At 45.2% G+C, this 12,867-nt stretch overlaps 1 protein-coding gene across 1 annotated transcript; it reads right to left on the minus strand.

Moving 5' to 3' along the window:
• Window positions 1-10,582: 10,582 nt before the first annotated feature.
• On the minus strand, window positions 10,583-12,603 carry LOC136471095 (protein ALP1-like). The gene is made up of 4 exons (XM_066468830.1): window positions 12,471-12,603; window positions 11,540-12,049; window positions 11,226-11,451; window positions 10,583-11,135 (listed from the first exon to the last, which is right to left on the minus strand). Exons 2-4 carry the CDS (start codon window positions 12,047-12,049, stop codon window positions 10,696-10,698), a joined length of 1,176 nt encoding a protein of 391 aa, XP_066324927.1. The 5' UTR covers window positions 12,471-12,603; the 3' UTR covers window positions 10,583-10,695.
• Between the last annotated feature and the right edge of the window lie 264 nt (window positions 12,604-12,867).

The following is a 12,867-nucleotide window of genomic DNA, read 5'->3' on the forward strand; positions in this document are numbered from 1 at the left end:
TCCCCTTCTCTTGCTTCCGGCGGCCCCTCTTTTTCCGGTGACGTGGTGCAACAGTTCGATGCCACTCATTGGTTATCAGAGCTGACCGCAGCCTGGGGGAGCTTGTCGACTCTCGCGACTTCTTTTGGTGAAAAGCTTCAGGTAGGTTTTATTGCTACTCCTCTTTTGCATGCTTGTTTTTCTTCTGTTCTTACGCCTTGTTTCTCTTTGCTCAGTCTTTCTCTCGTGATCATTCTGGCTTCTTTTTCTCATCTGAAAATGAGAGGAAGTTGTCTTCGGAGGTGGACGCTCTGAAAGCCGATCTTGACCTCCTCCGGGCTGAATTGGAGACGGAGCGTCAAATGTACCAAAAGGAGGAGAAGACCCTTCGCGCCCGGGTCATGGAGACGGAGAAGCAGAGAGATGCTGCGGTGGAGTCTGCAAAGAATGAATGCAAAGGTGCCATGGGTTCGGCCTGTTTCTTTTTGTATTTTGACTTCTTTTTTTGCTGACTTGTTCTTGGGTGTCTTGTCTAGCTCTCCGAGTCGAGAAGCAGAAGCTCTCGGAGAGTATCGATGAAATGAAGGCCCTTGTCCGTTCTAGTCATAATAAAGCTGAGGAGGTAATTACTCATGCTGAGGAAGAACTCGCCCTTGCTAGGCTGATTAGGCGCGGAGCTGACAGAGATCTTGTGCAGGCCCAAAAAACTATTGAAGGCTTGTCCGGGAAGCTGGCGACGGCTACTAAAAATTGGAATGTTTTGTGGAAATCTTTTCGCTCAGTAGCCGATGTCCTCCGGACTCCAGCGGATGATGGGCAATCTTGGGCGCAGTTCATTCCCCGGATTCCGACTCGTTTCCAAGAGTTCGCGAAGAAGTGTGCCCAAGTATGTACCAAGAATGTGCTGGCTCAGGTCCGGGTCCTTGCTCCAGAGGCGCCTCTGTCCAAGATAGCAGAGGAAGCTGAAAGCCAAGAATACCTTGACGCCATTGAGAGGATGGAGCCCGAGGTCGAAGGTCTAGCCAGTAGGGTTGTAGACAGTCTAAATATTGACATCTCCCTTTCTGATGACAACGCCTGACTCGATTGAGCATTCCCTTGTAATATTACACTCCCCTTTAAATGAAGATTCTTCATTTTTGTTGATGTATTCTTTGCCTGGGTGTGGTTGAAGTTACTTGACTCGCTGAGTACTTTGTCCTGTTCCTGTCTCCGCTCCGCAAAACAACTCTGAGTGTTATCCTGACGAGACCCCTCGATTTGTCGAGTACTTTTCTTTTCTTCCTCTTTTGTGATCCGTCGAGTGTTTTGTCCGTGCTATGACTTGTTAGATGTAGATCTTTGCGTTGACAACCTTTCGCCTGCGCTATGTAAAACGACTCGGTATAGAATGTTGCCTTGACAAACTTCGGCATCCGAGTGCTTTCTTGAGTGGCGCTTGTGCTTTTCTGAGGAAAAAGTATTCCTATCTGGATGTAGCCCCCGAGCCTCTTGCTTTTCGGAACAAAGTGCTGGAGGGTCTTTTGAAGTTAAATTTCGGTCGACTGGTTTCGGGTGTTAGCTTTTAGCTACCCTCATCGGCGGGCTCAAGCGTCTTTTCAGCTATTTTGCTCTCGGCCGGAATGCTCAGGCATGTTTTCAGCCATTTTGCTTTTTGTTTCGGGTGTTAGCTTTTAGCTACCCTCATCGGCGGGCTCAAGCGTCTTTTCAGCTATTTTGCTCTCGGCCGGAATGCTCAGGCATGTTTTCAGCCATTTTGCTTTTTGTTTCGGGTGTTAGCTTTTAGCTACCCTCATCGGCGGGCTCAAGCGTTTTTTCAGCTATTTTGCTCTCGGCCGGAATGCTCAGGCATGTTTTCAGCCATTTTGCTTTTTGTTTCGGGTGTTAGCTTTTAGCTACCCTCATCGGCGGGCTCAAGCATCTTTTCAGCTATTTTGCTCTCGGCCGGAATGCTCAGGCATGTTTTCAGCCATTTTGCTTTTTGTTTCGGGTGTTAGCTTTTAGCTACCCTCATCGGCGGGCTCAAGCGTTTTTTCAGCTATTTTGCTCTCGGTCGGAATGCTCAGGCATGTTTTCAGCCATTTTGCTTTTTGTTTCGGGTGTTAGCTTTTAGCTACCCTCATCGGCGGGCTCAAGCGTCTTTTCAGCTATTTTGCTCTCGGCCGGAATGCTCAGGCATGTTTTCAGCCATTTTGCTTTTTGTTTCGTGAAAACAACTCGTTGAAAAGTCATGACAAGACATGTTGTGGATGAATGTCATCTTTATTGATCATGAGTATAAACTACTACATATGTTGTTGAAGAGTATTGCTTTTCGTCGATTGTGAACGTTGGTCCCTTGTGACTTGCATATCTGTTTTTTCTTGAGTTGTTTTTACGCGTAGAATCTTCTTAGCTGGCTGATGTGCCATGTATTGCTGACTTCTTTTCCATCTTCGGTTATTAACTTGTATGTGCCTGGTCCGGTGACTTTTGTGACAATGAATGGACCTTCCCATGGACTGAGTAGCTTATGTCGTCCGTCAGTCTTCTGTATACTTCTTAGTACTAAGTCTCTGACTTGTAGTGATCGGGGTTGGGTACTTTTGTTGTAATGCCGTCTTAAACCTTGTAGGTATCTGGCTGATTGGAGGGTAGCGTTTACTCTGATTTCTTCTGAGCTGTCGAGTTCTAATCTTCTTGTGTGTTCTGCTTCTCCTTCATCGTATTGCTCTATCTTTGGGGATGTCCAGATCAAGTCGACGGGCAGTACAGCCTCTGACCCGTAAACTAGGAAGAAGGATGAGTAGCCTGTTGCCCTGCTTATTTGAGTTCGTAGTCCCCATACTACTTTCGGTAATTCTTCAATCCATTTGGACCCATAGTCCACTAGTTCTTCGTATAACCTTGGCTTTAATTCGGCTAGTATGAGTCCATTAGCTCTTTCTACTTGTCCGTTGGCTTCTGGATGTGCAACAGACGCGTAGTCTATACTGAAACCATAGTCTTGTGCCCAGCTCTTGAATTCTGTAGCTGTGAAAGGGGAGCCTAGATCTGTGATGATTCAATTGGGCATGCCGAAGAGGTGCATAATGTCTTAGATGAACTCGACTGCTTTGGTTGCGCTGTACTTCGCGAGTGGTTTGTATTCAATCCACTTGGTGAATTTGTCGATTGCTACAAAGATGTACTCGAAGCCGCCTTTTGCTTTCTTCAGGGGTCCCACTTGATCTAGCCCCCAGCAGGAAAAGGGCCAAGCGGGTGGGATGCAGATAAGATTGTGAGCTGGTACATGGGCTTGTCTTGCAAACATTTGGCAACCTTTGCATTTTCTGACAAGTTCTTCTGCGTCTTTCAAAGCGGTTGGCCAGTAGAATCTGGTGCGAAATGCTTTGCCAACTAGTGTCCTTGAAGCGGCATGATTTCCACAGCAACCTGAGTGTATTTCATCTAGGATCTCTTTGCCTTCTTCAAATGAGACACATTTTAGGAGTACTCCTGATGATGTTGCTCTTCTGTAAAGTTTATCTCCTACTAGAACGTAGTTTTTGCTTCTGCGAACAACTTGGGTGGCCTCTGCTTTATCTGCTGGCAGTTTATTTTCTTTGATATAGTCGATGAAAACTTGGCTCCATGAAGTGTTGATTACCAAGATCTGAACGCCTTTAGCCTGAATTTCATGTGTTGTTTCACTGGGTTGTCTGATAGAGGGAACTGATAGCTCTTCTATAAATACGCCGGGTGGAACCTTTGCTCTGTCTGATCCGAGCTTGGCAAGGACATCTGCTGCAATGTTGGAATCGCGTAGGACGTGTAAAATTTCTAATCCTTGGAAATGTTTTTCAAGTTTTCGGATTTCAGCACAATAAGCACCCATGTTTTCTTTGGTGCAATCCCAATCTTTGTTGACTTAGTTGATGACTACTGCTGAATCATCGTATACGAGTAATCTTTTTATTCCGAGGGTAATCGCCACTCGTAGCCCGTGGATGAGGGCTTCATATTCTGCTTCGTTATTTATAGCTTGCCATAATATCTGAAGGACGTACTTGAGTTGTTTTCCTTCTGGAGAAATGAGGAGAACGCCTGCACCGGCCCCGCCTAGTTTGAGTGATCCGTCAAAGTACATCTTCCAGTGGTCAAGGATTGTATCTGATAAAGACTATTGAATCTCTGTCCATTCGGCCATGAAATCGGCGAGGGCTTGAGATTTGATTGCTTTCCGTGGGGTGAAATTGATGTCAAGAGCTCCAATTTCAACTGCCCACTTGGATATGCGCCCCGTGGCATCTTTATTGTGTAGGATGTCTCCGAGTGGAAAATCTGTCACCACGGTAATCTTGTGGCTTTCGAAATAGTGGCGAAGCTTCTGTGAGGTAATGAGTAGAGCGTAGAGTAGTTTTTGTACATGCGGGTACCAGATTTTGGACTCTGACAGTACTTCGCTGATGTAGTATACGGGACGTTGCACTTTATACACGCGCCCTTGTTCTTCTCTTTCTATGACTATTGCTGTGCTGATTACGGTAGGAGTTGCCGCAATATATAGCATCAAATCTTCATCTTTCTTCGGAGGTGTTAGGATAGGCGACAAAGTGAGGTATTCTTTAAGTTTTTTGAAAGCTTCGTCGGCCTCTATTGTCCACTCGAACTTGTCTGTCTTCTTTAGTAGTTTAAAGAAAGGTAACCCCTTTTCTCCGAGTCCTGATATGAAACGGTTGAGGGCCGCCATGCATCCTATTAGTTTCTGCACATCTTTGACACTTCTAGGTGGGCCCATTTCTGTTATAGCTCGAATTTGCTTGGTGCTGGCTTCGATCCCGCGCTGACTGACCAAAAATCTGAGTAGTTGTCCTGAGGGAACTCCAAATACACATTTATTTGGGTTCAATTTCCATCTCCATTTCTTCAAGTTTTTGAAGGTTTGCTTTAAATCTTCAATTAGAGTGTCTGGGTTTTTTATTTTCACCACCACATCGTCCACGTATGCCTCCACATTTTCGCCGATTTGATTCCCAAGGCAAGTCTGGATAGCTCTTTGGTATGTGGCGCCAGTGTTCTTTAGTCCAAACAACATGGTCTTGTAGTAGTAGGCACCAAACGGGGTGATGAAAGATGTCTTGCTCTGGTCTTCTTCTTTTAGCGCGATCTGGTGATATCCTGAATAGCAATCGAGAAAAGATAATAGCGCAGATCCTGCTGTCGAGTCAACTATCTGGTCAATGCGTGGTAGCCCGAACGGATCTTTTGGGCAATGTTTGTTGAGATCTGTGTAATCGACACACATACGCCACTCGTCCGTGTTTTTCTTCTGCACAAGGACCAGGTTTGCTAGCCAATCTGGATGAAGGATCTCCTTGATGAATTCGGCTGCCATTAGTTTTGTTATTTCCTTTTTAATTGCTGCCTTCTTGTCGGGTGAGAATCGTCGTAGCCATTGCTTTACAGGCTTGGAGCTTTTGTTAACATCAATTCTATGCTCAGCCAACTCCCTTGGGACTCCTGGCATGTCGGCCGGCTTCCAAGCGAAGATATCTTTGTTGTCCGAAGAAAGTTGGTGAGCGTGAGTTCCTATTTTGCCGAGAGGTGAGCACTGATGGTTGCTGTCTTAGAGGTATCGCCTGTGCCTAAGTCGATTTGCTTGACGTCGGCTTCTTTTGGTGGTGCGATGATGCTGGGCTTTTTAGCCGGTATTTCTAATTCTTCTTGGCTTGTCTCTGCAGCGATTGTGGCTATTTCTTTTCTTCCATTGTCGGCTTGCGCTTTAGCTGCAATTTGGATTGCCTGAACGTCGCAGTCAAAAGCGCGCTTCAAATCGCTTCGAAGAGAAAGGATATCGTTTGGTCCTGGCATCTTAAGCAGTAAGTACGGATAATGTGGTATTGCCATGAATTTGGCCAGTGCTGGACGTCTGAGGATTGCATGATAAGACGAATCGAAGTCGGCGACTTCAAATTTGATAAACTCTGTTCGGTAGTTTGAGGGAGTTCCAAAGGTAACAGGTAAAGTAATTTGTCCGAGTGGCATGGCTGCTTTGCCGGGTACTATTCCGTAAAAGGGTGTGCTTGTTGGCGTAATCATCCCGGCGAGTTGTAGTCCCATTTTCCTTAGAGTTTCTGAAAAGATGATGTTGAGTCCAGCTCCTCCATCGATTAGTACTTTGGTGACGGTCATACCAGCAATAGTCGGATCTAGAACCAGTGGATAATGGCCTGCGTTTCCCACGCTAGTCCATTGGTCTTCTCTGGTAAATTGGATAGGATACTGTGACCAATTGAGGTATCTTGGTGTAGCCGGTTCTGCTGTCATAATGGTCCGCAGTGCTAGTTTTTCTTGATGTTTGCTTCTGCAATCCGGAGCCCCTAAGAAAATCACTGCTACTGTTCCCCTAGGTTTTTGGAATCCTTTGTCCTCGTTGTTGTCTTCTTCTCTTTTCTGATTGTCCTCTTTGGTGTTTTCCTTACTATTTTTTCTTGTGTATCGATCATTGAAAGTGTAGCAATTTCCGATGGTGTGCCTCCCACTAGGGTGCAATGGGCAACGTATGTTTTCAATGTCATCATATCTTCTGGGTTTGGGAAACTTCTTTGATTTGTCGGCCATTGCCACATTATTGTCTGGTCTACGTTTTCTTTCTTGATGTCTGCTATTTCGGTGATTTTGCTTGTCCGAGTTGTCCTGGTTGCTTCTGTCCGGGAACCTCTCTCGTGTTTTTTCTTCTGCAGTAATCATCTTTTCTACTGTACGTCTGAATTCTTCATTGTTTCTCGGATTTTCTTTGTAGAAGTCTTGAAATTGCCACCTAGCCATGATTCCGTGAGAGAAAGCTTCAATTACTTCTCGTTCGGTTATGTCATGCACTTGAGCTCGTAGTTCGCCGAATCGTCGATAGTAATTTCTAAGACTTTCACCTCCCTTTTGCTTGAGTCCTTTTAGCTCTGCATGAGTGATTGGGTGTGTAATGATTCCTGCAAAATTTTCACAAAAAGCTCTTTGCAAATCCTCCCAATTTCTGATAGATCCTGGGTTCAGTTTGTCGAACCATTGGAGGGGCATGGCCTCCAGTGCCATGGGAAAGAAAAGGGTTTTGATATCGTCGTCTCCTCCGGCTAGTTCAATTGATTGTGAATATATTTTGAGCCATTGCCTTGGTTCAGTTTTGCCATCATACTTGGAATGGTTAGACGGTTTGAATTTGTGAGGTAATCGTACCAATGCAAGCCTGTTCGCAAAACAGGGGAACCTGTCGTGTGCCTTGGTTTCTTTGAATTCAGATTCGGCACCTTCTTCTGGCCAACTGTTGTTCTGATGGGAACAATCTTGCGAGGTTGTCTGGGTAGGTACCCTGCTCCTAGTCTTCCTTAGTTGTTCAAATCGGTGGCCTTGATTATGTTCCTTCCTACTTCCTCCGTCATGGCTTCCACCCGGCCCAAGTCTTTCGAAAGCGGATTTCCTTTGATTTTGATCTTCTTGCCGGTGGGTTGTTGATCTGGCGGGTAGTCTTGATCGAGCTTTCTCTTCATGCGTTCTCGGGATCGCTGATCGGAGCAAGTCCTGGAGCTGTTCACACTTCTCACCAGGATGTGAAGTTGCTCCGAGTTCTTCTAATGCTTCTCGAATCTTATCGTAAGGCGTATTTGCCGTGTGTCTTCCTTCAACTTCCCGTTGCGATTTTCTTTTGTCATACTCAGCCAATTCTGACTCGTATCTGATCCAAGCCTCCCTGCGCTGCCTAGCACGGTGTTGGCGCCCTTGCTTCAACTTGTTTTTTCTTTCTCTAGCTTGTTTCTGACTATCGGTTTCTCCATCGTAGCCCTGGGCAAAGGGTGATATGTTGGATTCTAATTCATCTGATGATCTGACATCGGGTGCTTCCGGGGGGTTTAATGGTGACCGCGGACGTCGAACCATGAGCACCTCTCGTGCGTGAGTCGTTCTGTTATTGGCGTTAGTTTTCATGCTGTCGGAGTTACTGATAACTTTAGTAGATGCCCCGGTGTCGTAGATCGAGTCTCCTTCTTGGTAAGGTAGAATAGCTGTTGTTGTTGTGCCGACTAGTTGGGTTCCGCTATCCTCAGGAACGGAACCTGGCCAGTGGATGATACAGTCCTGCGATGTTATTGTCAGCACGAGACCCTCCTGAGCTCCTGTCAGTGGTATCCCGAATCTAGGATTGAAAGATCTTTCGAACTATCCCTGATAGGATTTTGCCATGTTGTCGAGCCCAAATGGAAAAGGACTCGACTTCTTGAGAGAACTCTGGGGGTAATCCGAGTTGTTTTGGGTTGTGCTCTGGAATCTTGCCAAAAAAGAACTCGGTTTCTTGAAAGCACTCGGATAAAACTTTGTCTTGGAGCTTGAATTCGAATCGGATACGAGTGGTCGTGAAATCTGATTTGAATCGGATACTATGAGCTGCGCGAATCTTCTGGTGAGCTGATCCGTTGTAGTTGTTGAAATAGGAACTTCTTTAAGATGATCTAGATCTTCGAGGAGATGACTTTGAAGCTTGCCATTGTTGTCTGCCTCGCAGATCCATGAGCCGAAGATGAAAGTTGATCCCATCGGGAAGATTATGTTGTCGAGGTCCATCGAGCTCTCGGATGCAAAGTCGCCGAAATCCCCTACCTGGCGTGCCAGCTGTCGATGTTTCACCACCGAAAGCCTGCCACGGGGGTACCCGGGGCAGTATGTTCAGGCTTCGGCGTATGCTGAACTCGATGGTTAACGCAAGAGACAGCCGATTTATCCTGGTTCAGGCCCTCGATCGTAGATCGAGTAATAACCTTACGTCCAGTCGACCTTAGGCCTTTGCGTTGGATTGATTATGAAGTGTCGTGTTGTACCATTGTCGTCCTTCTCTCAGGAGCCCTGCCCTCCTTTATATAGTCAGGAGGCCAGAGTCCTAGTCGGTTTACAATGAGATTTCCTAGTAGGATTACTTAATAGTTCTACTACTAAGATTACATGGGAAGAATCCTAGTTGAACTGGATCTTCTCTCTCCCTTGCGGGGTATCCTGTGGGTCCTGTATCGACAATAGTCTACAAGGGTTGCAACAAAATGTCAAGTGTCCTAGAATGGATGGACAATGATGATAGTGACTAGAACCTTACTATTTAAGAGTGGTTGTGTTGAGAACCTTCAACAACAAAATACGTATATCACATCAATGGTTGGATTCCATCCGTCGAGACATCATCACTACATCTGGCGAGACATCAAACCATGTAATTAATGCTACAATAAGCCTGTTTTGTAAACTTTGGTAAGGGTTTCGATGTATTAATTTTTTTACCCCCTTACATTTTGTAATCTCTATCCACTCTAATGAAGCAGCATGACACATGGCATGATTTTGCTAAAAAAAATAGAGATAGACATTGAAGCATATTATTCTTTACCTATATCTCTACGACTCTTGTCGGTTGTGGCTTGGCCGTTGGTATTCTTTACCTATATCTCTATTGCTCTTGTTGCTTGCAGCTTAGCCGTTCGCACAAGTAAAGCGGTGGCTTCTTATTGCATCAATAGTTTCATTTGCTTACACGTTTAGGAATCACCTCTAATAATTTCTAATAATAATGAAATAGCATAGCATGTTCCATGATTTGCTCCAAAAGGTGTCACAACCATCCAAGCATACTCCCCTTTTTCTCTAAATCATCCGCAATCCAATTGTTTATGGCGTCATATCGTCTGATGTCATTGTAGAAAATGGTTCTGATATAGTATTATTTTGTAAAAAAAATATTTTAGAAAAAGTTTGTAAAAAGTGGCAATTTATCCTCACTTTTTTTTTTGTTTATTATCACTTTTTTTTTACAAAGTGTTTATTATCACTTTTCATACAACCACGAAAAGGCAAACCCACGCGCGGGCATATCATCTCTTCCCGTCTGTTTGGTTGTGGGATCAGTGGATTGGAGTGGCTCCAACCCATGTTTTGGGGATGGCTCCAACCCTTGTTTTGTTTGGTTGCGAGAATGGGTTCGATCCGTCTTCTGTTTGGTTGGAGGATTGAGATGGGGTCGGATCCATCCCATTTTCTGTTTGGTTGGATGGATTCAAACAGAACCTGCATATGGTCACCTTTGCACTGAAATGGTGAGGTTTTTCCTAGTCATCTAAGAGTTACATGTAGAGTACAGAGTACTTTCTCCTCTAATACTACTAGTTTTTTTTACTAGGGCCAACTTTCAGAGTACTTATCCATCTTATCCCACTAGTTTATTTACTTTTAAGAGACCTCATAGGAGTTGGTCAAGCCCAAACCTATGAAAAGATAGCAACAACCAACTCGCACCCACTCAGACATGTCCCACCAGGCCACCATAACCCATCATGTGTAGTTTTTCCTAGTCATCTAAGAGTTACATGTAGAGTACAGAGTACTTTCTCCTCTAATACTACTAGTTTTTTTTACTAGGGCCAACTTTCAGAGTACTTATCCATCTTATCCCACTAGTTTATTTACTTTTAAGAGACCTCATAGGAGTTGGTCAAGCCCAAACCTATGAAAAGATAGCAACAACCAACTCTGCTTCCATTCCCCTACAAAATAAACAATGCAATATATGTCCTCAAATAATAATGCCAACAAAGTAGCAAACAAAGTAGCAAACAACGTGGCAATCAAATATCTGTAGAAATATGTCCTCAAATACAATTTCAGCCCTCAAATACAATTATTATATTGTCCAAGAAAAAAATACAACACAAATTACATTGACTGATACTAGTTTCCATGGCTTTGACGATCTGCCCACATTTGGGCAGCCAGGCCTTCCCTAAAAGCTAGCATAATGGCATTCTCACTTGCTGTCCCAGCATATGTGGTGTGCTGGGTGTCCTCATCGTTGTCACTTGGTATATTGAATTCATCACTCCCATCTTCAATCACCCAATTATGAATGATGCAGCAAGCAACAACAATATCAACTTGAGTTTCATAAGGAAAAAAAGGAGAGGCATCATCAAGTACTTTGAATCTCCTTTTTAGTGCTCCAAATGCTTGCTCTACTATGATTCTCAATGAGCAGTGCCTACGGTTGAACAATTCCTTCTCATTTTGCACCGGATTCCTCCCCCATTCATTCAAGTGGTATCGTACACCCCGAAAAGGGGGTAAAAATCCTGGTTTGGCTCCATATCCAGCATCAACTAGGTAATATTTACCTAACATATGATGCATAGTTAGGTTACATCTCAATGATCTATTAATTTTGATGAACAAATTTATGGACAAGACATAGGTTCTTGTATTACCTTGTGGCACACGAAGGCCACCCTCACGTGTTAAAGCATCACGTAAAACTAGTGCGTCATGTGCTGTCCCCTCCCATCCGGCCAACACATAGGTGAACTTTTGGTCAAAATCTACGGCTGCCAGTACATTTTGAGTACAATGCTTGTATCTACCACGAAAAGCATGCTGCATTTCCTTTGGAATAGTGGCTCTTATATGTGTACCATCAAGTGCTCCTATACAATCCTACGTGATGTTCAAAGAAGTCAAGATTAGGTCAATTAGGTTTGGCAAAAAATAAACTTAGAATATGACATAAGGTTGAGCTTCACACCTTAAAGTATGGATACCACCTTGGGTCTCCTTCAATTTTAGCTGGAGTGTCCAATGAAGGGGGCCTAATATAATCATCTCGTAGCTCACCAATAGCATGAAGTACTTTGTTAAAATAACGACTGACCGTTTCTCCGGATCTACCAAAATTGGTTGCAATTACTCTATTCCTAACATTGTGCCCCACAGTATGCAAAAACATTGCCACTTGCTCCTCAACACACATATGAACGGTATCTTCAAGTAAACCACGATCTCTAAACAACTTACAAAATCTAAAGAAACGTGCTTTGTTCATTCTCAGCATGTTTACACAAGTTGTGTCATCCTTCCAGATTTTGTCATTGAGGTATTCCATTCTCTTCCTATCTCTTTCATATATTGGTGCATAAGTAATCCCTTCCCTTCTTGCAACTCGTTTTCTTTTCCTAGAGCGAACAACAATTGCCATGACACACAACAACCAATGTGCAGCAGCAGCAAAAACAAATGCCTTGAGCCTGTTATTCATCTACATACAGCAGCACAATCAAGCACAGCAGCACAATCAATATAGATCAGGTAGGTAAAAAGCAAATATTCAGAAGCAGACCCCATCCAATTCCATATAAGAGGTAACATGGTCTTAAAATTCATGTAGTTTGATTCAAAGTTACTTACAATTTAAGTCTGAGCACAATATACTACTGAAAGACCATCCATAGTTTGTTTCTATTCATAGGAAAAGGGTGCTCCTAACCATCTAGGCGTTGTACGCAAACGGCGGCCCCGCTGGCCGGTCAGCGGGCGGGGGGTCGAGGGGGGGGACGCCCCCTCGCGGGTTTCAGGGCAGCGCCCTGAAACCTCTCGGCATTTCATCAATCGCATCAATGAAATCGCTATGAAATCGCTATGAAAAAGTAACAACAGAACAAGACTAAACTAGTACTCACCTGCAGGGATCCGGGGCAGAGGGCGGCGCCGGTCCAGGGCAGAGGCCGGCGGGCGGGCGGCTCCTCGGGCGGACCTGGAGGCGGGCGGGGCGGCACCTCGGGCGCGGCGGGGCGGCTCCTCGGGCGCGGCGGACCAGGTAGGGTCGGCGCGGCGGACCAGGCGGGGCCGGCGCTGGGCGAGGCCGGCGCTGCGCAACCCTGGCGGAGATGCGGGGCTCGGCGCTGGGCGGCGGTGGTCTGATGGAGCGGTCGAGTGGAGGGGAGGTGAAGGGATAAGGTTTGGGGTTCTCAACCCGAGCGGAGCGGCTCCGTCCGCCAGATTTCGACGGAGCAATCGAACCCGCATATTGGAGGAATATTCTCCTGGGGTCGAACCCAACCCATCCCAAACCTCCAT

This window comes from Miscanthus floridulus, chromosome 8 (genome assembly GCF_019320115.1).
Source record: "Miscanthus floridulus cultivar M001 chromosome 8, ASM1932011v1, whole genome shotgun sequence".
NCBI classification, from domain to species: domain Eukaryota; kingdom Viridiplantae; phylum Streptophyta; class Magnoliopsida; order Poales; family Poaceae; genus Miscanthus; species Miscanthus floridulus.

Coding starts and splice junctions, on each gene's coding strand:
- LOC136471095 (XM_066468830.1), bottom strand. CDS start 12,049: ATGAATAACAGGCTCAAGGCATTTGTTTTTGCTGCTGCTGCACATTGG. Junction 11,452..11,539: donor GGTGGTATCCATACTTTAAG/GTGTGAAGCTCA, acceptor AACATCACGTAG/GATTGTATAGGAGCACTTGA. Junction 11,136..11,225: donor TGGCCTTCGTGTGCCACAAG/GTAATACAAGAA, acceptor ATCATATGTTAG/GTAAATATTACCTAGTTGAT.